Source organism: Gavia stellata, chromosome 17 (assembly GCF_030936135.1).
Source record: "Gavia stellata isolate bGavSte3 chromosome 17, bGavSte3.hap2, whole genome shotgun sequence".
In the NCBI taxonomy this organism is placed as follows: domain Eukaryota; kingdom Metazoa; phylum Chordata; class Aves; order Gaviiformes; family Gaviidae; genus Gavia; species Gavia stellata.
In genome coordinates, this window is record NC_082610.1 from 10,957,898 (window position 1) to 10,973,626 (window position 15,729).

Below are 15,729 nucleotides of genomic sequence, written 5' to 3' on the forward strand. Positions count from 1 at the left end.
AAAAAACAAACCCATGAAAAATTAACAAAGCCAAAATCACAGGAACTCTAATATATTAAACTAGATAAATTGTAAGATCTGTAGGTAGAACCTACTGCTGGTGATTTCACTGCTAGTGATTCGGCTTTCTTAGCTGTTTCGAACTTTGGCTGCTGTAAATACTGCTGTTTAATATTGCTCAGCTCACTGTTAAACAGCACGTAACATCTGACTCCTTGCCTAGTTAGCACATTCTAACAGCTTTTGTGCAGGCTGCTTGGCTGTCATTGTTCTGCTGGTGGATTTCTAGAACTGTGTGGTTTATCTCTGTGGTTATTGTTAAAGGATGGAAAAGAGAATTCGTTTAACAGATTCATGTTTTGCTCTATATTGTAGCAAAGCTAGTGTCTTTTATGGGACGTTTAAATATAGCAAAGACACAAATCCTTGCTCTCTTGCCCCCTCTTTCCCTCCTCTCCCAATGAACACAAGGTGTACCATTTGTCTATCTAATATTCCCTGCCTGAAGCAGTCAGATCTGCTAATGCATCAGGCAAGTCCAGAGCTGTACACTCACTGAATCTTTAGATTAATACTTAGATGTCCCTGAAAGAGGAGGATGCTCTGTAAGGTACATAAGCACACAAGAGTCATTGGCTCTAGATTTCCAGTCTCTGGAATCTGATAGCAAATTTGTCAACTTCCTCCACCAGAGGTTAAATCAGAACCCCTGCTCAAGGTGAATATACTCATCAGGAGGATACAGATTCATGTTCCTTCTTACCTGAATGTTTTGCCTGGGAGGTCTGGTCCAAGGGTGGCTTATAATAGCATTTTACGAGACTCTGAGAAGCCCCCATACATGGTGGCTGATGTTCACAGTGGGACTACCCCAAAACATCCACTGTGCAACCAAACTGGCTTCCCACAGTGCCCAAAGGACAATAGATAAACATTGAAAAATTTGGGCAGAGATTTGCTCCTTCTCTTTCTCCTCCCAAACCCTCCACTTATTCAATTTGCTTCAATATACTTATTGTCTAGAGTTCTACAGTCCTTTCACCTGATACGGAAGTCAAGTTCGGCATGTATTTAATAACGATGCTATAAAGAATATCTTAGAAAAGAGACAAATGTTGTGTTTAGATCTGAATACAGTTGGGGCTTGGTATTGTTTTATTCTCCCTCCATGAGGAGTGCAAAGGACTTGAGTGTCATCTTAACAACTCTGATGCTTCAGTACACTGAAGTTGTGTACAATGTGGGATATGATAGTTCTGCTGGGGTATTATGGGATGAAAGCCACATCCACTAATTGTATTCCTAAGCAGACTGCAGATTTCACAGACTCTATATAACCAATAGGGCTGTACAAACCTAAAAGTTATAGTTCTAATTTAAATGAGGAATCAGTTTTGGGACGGAAGGTTGAGATAGCAAAGATGTCAGCTCGTCTAGCTAAACTGTATTATGACCTTCTTTGGCTTTTTTTTTCTGTGCCAGGCAGGGATAGATGGATGACCATGCCAGAGTACCACGGGGCTAGACTAGAGGCCTGGGTGCTGGGTCATGTGCTGCCATGTAAAACCGGTAACGGTTGTTCCTCCGAACACCTGTGTGTGAACACTGACAGGGCTCCAGCGGAAAGGCAGCTGCCCAGTCATCATCCCCTCAGTGTAGCTGTACAGGGGAAAGTTTGGCTCATCTGCCTCATCTCTCCCCATTACCTTTCCGCGGCGGCTGGCGGGAGGCGCGGAGCAGCTCTTTGCGCCGGCGGGCGGCGCTCGCTCTCCAGCACCGCCTCTCAGGCCCTCAGGCCGGCAGCCTCCACCCTCGGCGGAGGCTCCGCCTGTTTGGCCGCACACCCTGCGGCGGCGCCCGGCGGGATCGCGGTGTGGCCCCTGCCCGCTGCCCGCGGCGCGGCCCCGCGGAGCGGCAGCGGCCCTCAGGCAGCCCCGGGCTCGTCCTGCCGCCGGCCGGCGACACCGTAGCAACCGCCGCCTCACAGCGCCGGCCCGCCCCTAGCAACGGCGTCGCCTCGCGCCCCGCCTCGCCCCGCCCTTTCTCCGCAAGTCTCGTGAGATCTCGGCGCCACCGCTTCCTCCTCTCCTGCGCCCTGGGCGGCTCTCGCGAGAGGTGGTGGCGGTGGCGGTGACGGTGGCGCTGGTTGCCGGGCCTGGGTGCAGCGGCCGGTGGCGGCGGGAGACAGTGGCTCGACCGCGGCGCCGCGCGGGTGAGTGGCGGGCGGAGGCCGCGCGACGCGACGCGACGCGGAGGGGCGACTGAGGGCCGGGCCCGGTCGGGCTGCGCGGAACGTCGCTCCGCGGAGGCTGTGTGTCGGGGCTGCCGGGCCGCTCCCCCGCGGCCAGGGCCGTTGCCGTTGCGGCGGAGCCGGCGGAGGGTGCGGGCGGCGGCGTGCCCCTCCGGCCCGGGTCTCGGCCGCGGCTCTTGGGCTGTTCCCCCTCAGGGCTTGCGGGAGGCCGGCCCCTCCGTGCCTTTGCCGTGCTGCTGGCCCGGGCGAGCGGCGGCGGCCCCCCGGCCCTGTGAGGGACTGGAGCGGTGCTGTAGGCGCCCGCAGGCGTTTCAGAGCACTTCAGCCGGGCTCCTGAAGCATGACATCTGTCCGCGGGCCTTGCTTCGGGTTTCCCTATCGCCTGAGACAGGTCGTGTGCTGAAGCTTTTACACTTTAAAAGCGTCGTAGAAAGAGTACCTTCGTCAGGTCACTGCGCCTTGATAACTCTCTTATGTGTGGTGTCATGAGTAGGCTCAACACTACTTAAATTACTACTTTTAATCGTGTGATGTTTATCGCTAAAACCTGCAATTGCTATGAGGGCTGTACAGAAACAGTGTTGTTGCTTAGGTCTGCCTGACAGCTACCATGTAATTCCTGAGCATACTTATTTTGCATAATCCCTGAGCATTGATTTACCTACGCAAGTGATTTCATAATGAGTTCAATACCTTTATAAAACTTTTTTTCCACATAACCATATCTAATTTGCAGAAAATAACAATTCCTTGTATGATAAATTTGCCATAGTACAATTATATGTTGCAGTTGCCTATCATTACTTTTTTTTTCTTTAAATTTACATTTGTTTCTAGCTATTGCTTCTGCATCTTTTTTGTCTCTGATCACATCAAGCATGTCCCTTTAGAACTCTTTTTTTTTTTTTCTTTTTTTTTTTTCAGAATTTGGATCCAGCTCTATCATAGACCTTTTCCAGGGTTGTTTCAGTCACTTGTCTGGCCTCTTTGTCTGAAGTAGTGTTGAGCATTGTATCTTTTTGTCCTTTACTGTTGGCGGCCTCTTACAAATTTGAGTACATGCTTAAAACTTGGCTTCTTAGTAGCCTTTTGACTGTCATTTTCTGTTCTCTGTATTTTTGCTTGCCTTTTTTCTTCATGAATCATCTTTAGTGATTCATTTAAAAAGTACTTACCTCTGTTGTTGCTTCAGCTTTGGTGATCCTTTCCCTGGATGACCCTCTCTTTCTCTCTTCAATTTGCTATTGAATTAGGTGATCCAGAAATACAACTCAAATTATCAACTTCACACTATTCACAGTTCATAACCTGATAGTTCACACTTGTTTTCTTTTATCTGAACTAAAAATCTGTCTCTGCATCATCTTGTGTAGGTTACCTTGAATTTATACAGCTTGAACACAAGTACGGTCAAAAGGAACTGGCTGTTTGGTTTTGGTTTTTTTTAACAGTTTCTCTGCAGTTAAGGAAAACCATTCCACTGTATTTGTTTTGCAGGTTTGTCAGTGTGGATTTGTCTTTGACTAGGTCTCTTTCTTGCAAAACATCACAGATTTTTTTTTTTTTTGTTAAGACACACAAATCTCCTGCCAAAAGCCTTTGCATATTACCTTTCAATCTCTCCCATCTCTGTCTCAAAAACTCATTATAGTCTATTACATCTTGCCTGTGGTCATCACTGCTGTCTACCAATGACTGTTTGAGTCTGTTCTTAGGAGGTTTTTTAGCACGTTTGTATTTGTGCTTTTGCCCAGTGTGTTAATGCCAGGGAAACTGGGGGTTAAGAAAGACAACAAGTTAAAGCAGCTCTCGCATCACACGTTAAATTCCTTCTTGAAGGCCAGTTTTCCTTTTAGGTGCCATTGCATTTGAAAATGGTAAACAGCTGATGTGTGGATGACACTGCTTATTAAATTAGTCACAAATGTAATCACTGTTGGTTTTTCTGTCACTTTTTTATAAACTGTATGCTTTCGTAGATTTTACGCTTGAGGCTGGGGCTCTTTTGTCCTGTATGCATACGCAAAGATCAAAATCTCATTACTTCCTAATTTCTTACAGCACAGCTTTCCTTTAGCAGTGTTGCTTAAATCTTGGCCCAGTGCTGTTGCTTATCAATAAAAGTATGTATCTCTTTATAAAATAACTTTTGATTTTATACATATTTTAATTCATTTAACATGTGAAAAATTATTTGGGATTTTCTTGCTCACTGAGATATATTGTTACTGCTGGTTATAACCATGGGTATAGACCTTGTTTGTTTCTTCAAGAAATCTACCTGATACTGTATTTCATGCTGTTTGTCTTGTTGCTGATGCTAAGTGTTATGAAGCCCTGTGGCTGTCTCCTTTCTGTTTTATATTGGTGGGCCACAGCAGATGGGGCTAGTAGTAGCAGCATGAAGTTAGGTTCTGCTCCTTTTCCCTGCAGCCATAACCACGATTCTGCTTTTGTGTGGGAGAAGTTGCTCAATCCACTGAGCTTTTTACAGGTAGACCTAGCCTGATATTACACAATGAATCCTAGTACAGAGGGGGGAGTTGGCAATCGTCTCCCTCTTGCTTTTGAGGCTTCTGATATCAGATAGATGTTTTATAGTCATGTTCCTTTTAGGAAGTAAAAAGTTAAAGCTTTCAAGATAGTCACTAGATATCTGTTGCTCTTGGTGCTATAGAAATAGGAGTATCATCAGCTTCATGGGACGTTTTTTTCTTTTTTTTTTACTTACTGATGAAGAGACGCTTCAGTCCTGACCTACTATGTTGAAACTGTATTGCAAAGGATGTTTTTTGCCTATGCTTTAATTAGTGTCAGTTTTATAACATTTCAATGATGATAACTTATAAAGCTGCTTTATGTGGCTGAATTGTGGCTGATGTCTGCACTAGTCTGGAAGAAACTCACTTGACAGGTTATGGATTTCCATGATATTTGGTGTTTGCATTATGAGCATATGTGCTTTGAACTGCATTTCTTAATTAGGATGTAATGTCACTGTGCTTGCATTCTCAGTAAATCTTACTTGTAAGTTAGTTTTTGTTGGTGGTGCTTTTGTGCTTTGATGACTAGAGGCAGCGAACAGCAGACTGTTACCCCTTACGGAAAGTATAAATAATCTGAATCTTGGAGTTTCTCTGTCACAACTAACGCAGGTTTTGTCCTAGCTGGTTACTTGTCTATTGGATCTTTCCAGTTATCCTGGTTCACCTTTACAGTGTGTTTCACTGATGGAGCAGGTTAGAGCAGATGAGCTTCTGAAACCTGTCGTACTTTAGGAAATGCTTCTGACCAAGGCTTAAAGCTGAGTAGCTGCCTGAAGTATTATGTGTTAGTTATCTGAATGTTGTCTTCTGTACTGACAGCTGGAGCAATCAGTTCTTTGTTCCACCTGATGAGCTGGTGTCCAGAAGATGACAACTTGGGCCTCTGCCTCAAAACTTCAGGCTATTTTAATAATCTTTTTTTAGTAAGACTCCAGAGCTTTGCAGCCTTACAAGTATTATCAATAAATATAGTGTGGCTGGCTGGCTTGAAACGTGTTGATGCTGGTTGAGATTAGCTTTACTTCTTTCCTGAAAGATTTACAAATAATGTTTTTTTTCCCCAACCTGCAGTACCTTGAAGAGTGCAAGTCCTGCATCTCACAAAAGTATATGTCCACTTCTGTCCAGCATCTGATGTTGTCTAAATCTTGCTTAATCTGCTGTGCATCTTTTGTGCATTGTATTTTGTCATGGCACAGAGCTGAATATGCTTTAAGTATTATTTAATATTATCTGTTCTACAGCTATTGTAAGTTAGTGTATGATACGTCCTTTCATAAACTCTTCAAGTAGTGGTGTAAACACATTAATTACTGTGTTTTGCAATGCCTGGGGTGGCTCTACCACATGGACTATTAGATTCCCAAACCCACTGGGTGTCTTCACAATTCCCTTGTATTTCGGTAGCCTACAACTTTCATAAATCAGTGATGATTCTGGCTTCAAGTTGATGTTAGCAAATGTGAAGTGTACTAGCTGTCTGTGTTGAAAGCTTTGAATATTGAAGTCTGCTTTCTGATTTCCTATTTTACATTATTATTCCCTGTGCTAATTCTCTGGAGCGTTAGCTTTCTGCAGAGGGGCAAGAAATCATTCTTTACACCTGGAGAATTGCTTATTAGCCAATTAGAATGGCAGTTTGGCCAATATGACACTGTTTTGTGATCTACATAGGATATTTGGATTTGATTTTTTTTTTTTCTTCATTTCATGTTCTCCCAGTGCCTTTTTGGCTTTATCAACATTGCAGATACAGTTCCTTGATTTCATGGTAGGCGTTGAATAGTATTTGGGGCCATGTACTCTTGCACTTTTTTGTTTTATGCTCAAGGCCAGAATGTTCTGCAAAGAACACTATTGCCCAGTGTGAATCCATGCAAAAGAAAAAATACATCATTTGAACCACAGTTGAGACATATTCTTTTCTATTGTAGAAAAAAGCGGATTTGCAGAAGTCTGTAAAAATTAATCAGGAGGACTAGTTAGTTACTTTACAGAATTTATACAGCATTTGCTAATTGAAAATTTCTATTTTCAATAGAGAAAAGTGTCAGAAAATTTCCTTATTTATGGTCTTACAGGTTTGTTAAAACCTGAAATAAAATTGATAAATACATTTGTTTATAATCAGCTCAAAAGTACTATCAACAATGGTCAAGAAGAAAAAAAAATCGGCTGCATTACAGCAAATTGATTCTTAGGGAAGTGTTATTTGTTAAGATCCTGCTGAGTGGAGGGAAGACTCTTTCTTGTTCGCAGGTTCATACTGTGACATGCTTAGAACTGTGTTTAGAAGTTTCACAAGGTGTGGCTTTGGACACTTTCAGGTTGTTTATCATCTTTTCGTAACTGTGCTCTAGTTCTGAGTTGTGGGCAAGTCTGGTCCTTCATCAGTGATACTGCTGGGGTTCCTCATATGCTGGGGGGGGGGGGGGGGCGGAAAGGGAAGGCTATTGTTCATGAGAAGCAGTCCCATTTGTTTGTTTCTGTCCTTTTGTGTCATCTATTGTTTGTAATGGCTTAAGCCATGTAGCTGCATAGCAAAGCAGATTGAGGAACTGATCCTCCTTAAAACAATCTTTTTCTTTGAAGTATATGTGAACCTGTGCCCTCCTGTTGAATCTGTCACTTTCATTAAATGAAAGATGGGGAGAAAGCAGAAAGTGTGAGACAATTTTTAAGAAAGTGACTTTAAATTGTCCTTTCAGTTGCAGTTCTCATGAAAACAGCCACTTTTACATGTCTTTCCAGTGCGAAAGCTAAATTCAAATACTGACATCTTACCTCAATGAAATGAGTAAGAACTAGCTGCTGGATGACAACCTGTTTCTGACAAGGCATCTGCTGTGGTCCATACTGAGAGGGCGAGGTGTTTGTAAGTCTTTTAGATGGTTTTAAAGGGAAGAGGTAATTTGTGGAAACAAACAAAAGTTTGAAAAGAAACGCGTGGTGCTAAATGAGCCTGTCACTGTGGTGCTTCAGTGAATACGGGAATTGAAGCAGGACCCTGCGGTAACCAGTAGCTGGGAGTGATTGCGGAGTGGGAGCTGTGGTGTTCCACTGGGACACTGCTAGTCTGCGCTTTTTGTTCTAAACTACGTTGTTGCCACAAGTAGCAAGATTCACTGTGTATCTTGCTCGAGAGACTCAATCTAATGAACACAATTTGTTTCAATTCAGGATAAAAGGTGTCTTTATTTTTGTATTGCTTGTGTATGAAGATGGTATGACATACTGCACCTGAGTTCTGAATGACTGCTGCTGAACTAACTCGTGACTGGGTTTATATATCAGCCTTCCTTCCCCTTGTCTCCTTAATAATACTTTTTCTGTTCTGAAATAAGTTGTAGGTTTTTCCTTGTTAAGCATCTAAACACACCTGATAAATGTGTGTAAATCCTATCACCTTCTGTGTTTGGGTAGTATTGTCACACATTGACCGTGCTTTGATAACCTGAATTTCCAGGTAATACACAATGAAATGCTTATTGGGCTTTTTGCTTTTTTTTTTTTTTTTTTTTTCATGAGAAAGGTGTGTATTTCCTGTAATTTTAAATGTTTTTTCCTCTCCTGACTCTATATGGACACCTGACCGTATGAGTCTTGCAATCAAACTATGTCTAATTATAGAAACCATAACAGGAAAAAAACCCAACCCTGTGGTGGAGATTGTATACTTGGTATAAAATCTGTTTTCTTTGTTAGAACTGAACATGAAAGAAAAACTCATATGTAACTGATGTTTTTAAGAAGCTTGTTCTCTACCATTCCCCAGTAATAACAATTTCTGGGTCTAAATTCAGCTAAGAGAATCTAAATTTGTCAGAAGAGCTTTTCTATTTTCCATGACTGGAGGGACTTTTTATTTGAGAAACTACCTTGTTTTAAAGAAGTCTCAATTCCTTTGGGGCCTCAATTCCAAAAAAGGATAAGTTTCATTGAATGTAACAGACATACAGTTAAGGGAGCAGGGAGATACAATGTTTCTAAAATATTTAGCTTAAAATTTTAGCTAAATGTAGTAGGCTTATCTTTCCATTACTTAATAGGCTTATCTGTCTGTAATTCAATTTTTTTTTTCCAGATGCTGTACAATCATCAGCTGTTCACTTGTTGCTACTTTGTTGTTTTTGTAACCAGGTCATTCTGAACTGTACAACTTTCTTGACACAAGTGTCACTTGTAGGTATGACTTGAACACCAGTCATTTAAGGTTGGCTATCTTTATCGACAGTCACAAGGTTTTTTTACCTGAGTGAATTTTAGTGGGAGTTGAACATAATATTGAATCCCAGTCAAGGAAGGGTAGGCTTATAATGTCTATTTTTCTATTAACATTTTGTGATTTTTCTGCAAAAGTCAGTGAAACTGGACTATGTTGAGTGTTTCTAAGGATTGCTGTTGATACCATTTTGGAGTAAGGACTCGGATATAACTGTTTGTTAATCTTAATTCTGTTTTCTTCTTGGGCAGCCTTTCAAATTGTAAAACTGTTGGTCTCTCTTCTACAGTTGGGATCTTTCTTTGAATTAACTTTATACATTTGAAAGAAAATCATGATGTGTTTGCCTTGTGTTTTATAACCAGCGACTTTTCTGTTTGGACACAGTGAAATTAATTGTGGCAAAATTGAAGCTGTCTGCCAACATTTATGGAACTCTATTTCTTATAACAAAATAATCTTTTTAGTGCAGGTATCAGCAAAACGTATAGAAGACTATTGTCATGCAGTTTAGAAGTTGTGCTTCAGTATATCCTATCTTCTGTAATCTTTATTTAAAAAAACCAAAACCTAACAACACTAAATTCTGCATGTCTAATTTTTTTTTTCTGTGTGGCATTATTTAAAGGTAAACACTGCTTTCTTAATGTAGGTTGTGAGTGCTGCATGTGTGCTTTTCAGAGCAGTAGTGTGAGGAAGCTGGCAGTGGAATGGCAGGACGGCCTCATCCTTATGACAGTAACTCCAGTGATCCAGAGAATTGGGATCGGAAATTGCATAATAGACCTCGTAAACTTTGTAAACATTCAAGGTAGGTGCTATGTACCGTCTATTGCGTTTCAAAAACTACAATAAAAGTTCATTTTAAAGGCTACTGTATCTGGTTGTGGCAAGTCCTGTCATAAATTTTGTAGTTCTTTTTAAAAGGAGCGCCTTTAATTCTTTTAAAAGATATTTTCTAATGTAACTGATTTGTCAGCTTCCCTAATCTGTGCTTAGATTTGTTTTGCCATGGGTGGGATTTTAGTCTTTTTTAAAAAACTAAATGCCTTGTGTTCATATCAAAGACACCAGTTGAGTGGCTAAATATATGCATTTTTTTAGCGTGCTTACTAGAAGTTACTTCCTGTTCATGACTTCTTAGTGATTGGTACTCTTTGTTAAGTAGCATACTTAAAATACATGCAACTTGTTCACGGTGATAACTAATAGTTGCTTGCATGCAAGTGTCATACTCTATAGCACCTTTTTTGTAAAGCTGTGTGTCAGATCTTGCTTTTACCTGCATCCCTCACTGTAAGAATGTTTAAATGCTTCTCGATTTGAAGACGTTATGAAGATAACTAGTGTTTTTCCAGTATACAGTGTTTAAAAATGAACTAAGCAAAGCAGTTAGTCACCTAGCAAAGGTATGTGAAGAAGCATGTTGCTGGAAATATGTATAAGCATCCAAATAAGTGTGTATCTTGCAAGTACTTTTCACTTTTAGAAGTGCTAAATATAACTAAAACATCTCTGTTAGCTAGCTAAAATTGTTAGTGATTTAAGCTTTACCACTTGCAAGATGATGGGAAAAGAGCTAAGGAGCACATTCAGTAACAGCAATTTAATTCAGACTTCTATTGCATAGATTCAGATAAACTGAACTCAAGTGTTGCCCAAAGTATTTCTGTGGGCAATTAATATTGTGGGTTATTTTCCTGTCATTAAATCTTGGATAATTGTGAGACATCCAGGAGGGCAGGAAAAAAAGAATGCACCAATAATTAAGACTCACATGGAGACCCACATAATTATAGGCCTGTCTGTGATGTGAATAATGGAACGGTTAACACAGAACTGAAGAGAGTGGCTGCTGCTGCTGGTCAGTACAGGCTTATGGAATATAGCTTTGTACAGTCGATGTTTTAATTAAGATGATGGTGCCTGGTAAGTGGTTGATTTGTGCTTCTTATTTAGGATCAAAATGTGGCACAGTGTCAGCGAATGAACAATATAGATATAATAGGGCATTGTATGTGAGTTGAGGACTGTTCACTGTCAGGTCTCAGAGTGTGATTGTAAATGAGTGATTCATTGCTGAGCCCAGTTCATGTAGTTCATCTCTGATCCTGTGCTGCCTCCCATGACCAGTGATCTGGAATGAAACCTCAAACTGATATTGATACAGATGACCCGTGATGGGGAGTGTTAAATAATGAAAATAACTCATTAATAGCATGTGATCTGACTGGTTTGATAAACTGGGTGCAAATAACCATGCATTCTTCATATGACTAAATACAAAGTTAAACATTTAGGAACAAAGAATGTAGGCCACTTTTGTAGACTACATCAATTTGCTCGTTGGTAGTATTGGCACTTTAAAGAACGCTGTCTCAATGGGTAGTCAGTTGAACATAAGCCGCCAGTAACATCATATGGTCAAAAGGGGTAATGCAGGTGTTGGATATATAGTGATGTTATTGGAAGTCTGGTATCAGCAGTTCAGGGGAGATTTTGATGAGAGGGGATTCTGAAGACATAGAAGTTACTAAATATCTTTTGAGACAGGGAAAACTCAAAGGTTAAATAATGATGTCTTGATGAGTCTCTAAAGATCCTTGCAGAAAGAGCATTATGATGATGAGCTTTAGTCAGTGGGCAAATTTCTAATAAAGTGTAGTAGCTGGAAGCTGAAGCTAAATAAATTCAGTCCAGAGAAACAGTGCGCATTTCTTACCATGTGTGGTACGTTGTGGATGATCTATTTTGGGGAAATGTTTAAATAAAAAGCTGTGCAGCTTTCTGAAAAGATTATTTAGGTAGATAGGAGTTAACACAAGGAAGCCTATGCCTTTCAGAAAGGCTGCTGTTGATCACTTTGTAAGATCTGAATTAAAGGTTCACACATCAAAAGGTATGAAATCTGTGCCTCTAAAATAATTGCAGCTAAGTTGGACATACTTCTGGCAAAACACAATTTGTTTCCAATAAAATGCTGAACAACCAGTGTTTTATGGAAGCTTTTAATGTGTACGGTAGGGATATAGTATTCAAGCTAACATCTGATATTTTTTTTCCCCCCAAATAATGTAGATTCATATTTGAAAGCTTTGCGAATGAGAACCGAACTAATAGTTTGAGGTCATAATAGAATAAGGAATAAATTAAGGAGAAATATTTTGTTACCTTGTTCCTTTGAGATACTTGATTACTTCAGAGAATCCAATTATTGGGAAATAGTGTACTTTATTCAAAAGCCTAAACAAAATTATTTGATTTTGGGTAGCTGAATGTAGACATATTACTGTCATTTCTGACTTAGTTGACACTTTTTCTCCAGACAAGTGAAAGTCTGTGTGAAAAATGCAGTGTGAGGGGAAAAATGCTTTTGGAGACATAAGTTTTAATGGTATAACTTGAACAGAACTGCTTTGTTAAAAGGTTTGAGTACTGCAGTCTTATTTGCCTTGCACTTTCAAAATATGCCTTGTTATCATAAGGAAAAAAAAATACTTCTGGTTTGAAAAGTGCAATGGTGAAATAAGAACTTTATAATAAATCTCAACAAGGGAGTAATATTTAAGATAGATACGTAGCTTGTCACTTCTTGGTGCTTTGCAGTGTTTAATCCTCCAGCCTTAACATTCTTAAAATAGCTTTGTTAATTTTCTAGACTCATAGAAAACATAATCTAGGACTGTGAGCTGTCCTTCCATGTGTAAGGCTTTTATGTGGCAGCAGGGATAGCCATGGGACTCGGCTTCTTTCACTATGCCGTCTGTTTGAGGCAAAGGATGTGTGGCAAAACTGTCTAAGGGGGTGTATGTATTAAGCAGTTACACAGTTTAGCATTATATCTTTTTCTTTCTAGTTTGGCAAGTATCCAGTTTTTGAAACCTTTGGCAAGTTGCACCGTTGTTTTCTCTCCCTTTTCTTACTTGTTCTGAGATGGGCAATGTAACAGAAAACTCAGAAGGGAGAGATGCAGAAAATAAGGACCAAAAATATAATGCAAATGATCCCTGGTATCAATCTAAAGAGCCTGACAGGATGAATTATATGGTGTTAAAGCTGACTGTAACAGTCTTGTTTGTCCAAGCTATTACAAAAATCTTTGAGATGCTTTTTATTTAAGTACATGATTAAGATGGAAAAAAAACTTTCAGGAACCAAATGTTGACTAAACGGTGGCTGAGGTACAAGTAAATGGTCTCTGAATTCATATTTTCATTAGTAGGTATTGCTGTTCTGTATTTTCTATTTAATTTTTTATTGGTTATTAGCTTTCCACATGTAATTTCTTCATAGTGCTGTAGTTTTTGTTGTTGCTGAAAGACTTTAATTCTAATTCTGTTGTACTAAGTGCTTTCTCTGGAGTTGTGGTGAAAAATCTGTGACTTAAATTTGCCTCTTCCTTAAGATTTATCCTGGATTTAATTTTCTGAATCTGCTTCTGGTTTAGTCCCATTTGATAGTTCCTTGTTTGTTCATTCTGTTTAGTTAGTATTAGCTTCAAAGTCCTGCCTGCCCTACTGCGTTAATGAACAAAATATGGCTGTGCTGTGATTCTGTTGTCGTGACTCTTGAACCTCTTGAATCTTTGAAAATCTTCAGCTTCTTTGAAAACTTCTCCATAGATGAGAAGTTATTGTGCAGATGCTGAATGCTGAGAATTTTTTTTCCTAATACTATTTTTGCATGCTGGGAGGATGCATTCATGGGTTGTGAATGGAAGTGCCACTTGCCTCAGCTTTTTGTAAGTACATGAAGCATCCCCAGAAGGGTCCTTTTCTCATATCTGGTATGATATCAGAATGTATAATCTGTTTTCCACTGCAGGATGGGTTTTATTTCTCTTTTTGTAAATTGAGTTTCTGCAGTTGAACACTTTATAGCATGGGACAAGCCTACACAATATATGACATGGAAAGAATTAGGCCTACTTTCACCATGGGCTCAGGTCATAGTCTATGAATTACCGTGAATCATCTGCTTTAAGTTAACTGCAAATGTGCCTGCTCTTAATTGCAACATGGTATGGGCAGATGAAGATCTCTTAATCTAGATTTTGCTGGCACCAGGATGTAAAGCCCTCAGAAGAAACTGAGATGGGCTGGGAAAGAGATGTTCTTGGAATCTAGAAAACTGGGCTGCACTCAGTGATGACTTTCAAAAACATCAGTCTACCACTCTTTTGTAAGGTATCTAAGGTATAGTAAGTGGTCTTAAAGAGTTTTGTGTGTTTTTCCCTTCCTTCTTGAAATCCTTCATTTCTGAAATGGCAGCTTGTGAACACTGCTGAGAAGGAAAACTTAGTGACTTTCTGTGCAAAAGCACACACTAAATCCTCTTGAACTTGTCCAGCACACAAATGACCTTTTCAAAATATCACAGAATCACTAAGGTTGGAAAAGACCTGTAAGATCATCAAGTCCAACCATCAAACAAAACTACCATGCCCATTAAACCATGTCCCGCAATGCCTCGTCCACACGTTCCTTGAACACCTCCAGGGATGGTGACTCCACCACTTCCATGGGCAGCCTGTTCCAGTGTTTCACCACTCTCTCAGTAAAGAAATTTTTCTGAAATGGAACTGAATTACTAAGAAAAATATTACTCATAGTTGAGAGGGCCAACTGAAGACCAAAATTATATGAATATTCAAGAATTTTGGAGCAGGAAAGTGTTCACAGAGTTGCTGTGTTGAGCTGAGAGAAGATCCTGTAGCACTTCCCAATTTAAGCAGAGAGAATTATTTCTGAGGGCTTCCTTGCTGGAGGTTGAGCCCCAAGTTAAGTGTGACTGCTGGACCGTGCTTCTACGAGATTTTGATGGATGCATGGCCTGGCCTGGATTTTGATGGATGCATGTCCTGGCCTGAGGGGTAGGTTGTGGGAATCAGGAGCTAATCCATCTATGGCACGTTCTTTCTACCTGAAATAGGAGTAAAGGAGAACAAAACATGCTAATTCTGCTATGGAGAAAAGACCCCATATAGGGAACCAGTGTTGAAAGAACCTGGGTGCACTTGTACTTTTTCTTGCTGCTGGGGGACTGTTCTATTGAAGGCAAAAAAATGCCTGAGAAAGAAAGCATGCTGGAAAAACATTATGTACAGCTTATTACAGCTGTGTCTTCCATGGCTTATTTTGAAGGGAAGAGAAGGCTTACAAGACTGTGGTGATTGTGTGAACCCTCACAAGACCCTGAAAACAGGAGAAAATTCACTGGCTCGGGTAACTGAAATTGTGTGAGCAGAAATTTTCCTTCCATGTCTAAAGACCTGACTCTTCAGTCTAGAATCCCGATGCTCTCCTGCCTTTCTAATCATGTCCCTTGTTTTTCTTACTGACTTCCTCTTTATAACAGCAGTCTTTTGCCGAACAATCCCCCTTTCTCCTTCAGCTTTCATCATATTTTAATTTCCATTCTACCGCTTATGACATCTTGATTTTTTTTCTTTTTTGTAAGACTTGCTTTTAAACTATTCCTCCAGTGTATTGTGGCTCCTTAAAACAGCCTACAGACATTTTAAAAAGAATCATTTTAAAAAAAGCTGTAGCATAATGCTTACTTATCCTCCCCCAAAGAAAAAACCTTTAGAAAATTTTATCCTGACGTGTATTAATTTGCTTTGTTGCTTTTTGTTCTTGGTGGTCTTGACTTCTTGTCAAGCATTGATGACCTATTGATGTGAAGATGCACTACATCAGGACTTGGTG

General features: G+C 40.2%; 1 protein-coding gene across 2 annotated transcripts in view; it reads left to right on the top strand.

The window, feature by feature from the left end:
- The first annotated feature begins 2,197 nt into the window (after nucleotides 1-2,197).
- Nucleotides 2,198-15,729, top strand: part of BTBD10 (BTB domain containing 10) — a 31,201-nt gene continuing 17,669 nt past the window's right edge. The window contains exon 1 of one of the 2 annotated variants that reach the window (XM_059825825.1): nucleotides 2,198-2,212. Coding sequence is in view for 1 of the 2 variants with exons in the window: in XM_059825823.1 (XP_059681806.1) it covers nucleotides 9,730-9,830 (101 nt within the window). In the remaining variant the exon portion in view is untranslated. Of the gene's footprint in view, nucleotides 2,213-9,729; nucleotides 9,831-15,729 lie in introns of those variants that run through there. The other variant, XM_059825823.1, reaches the window with a different exon arrangement.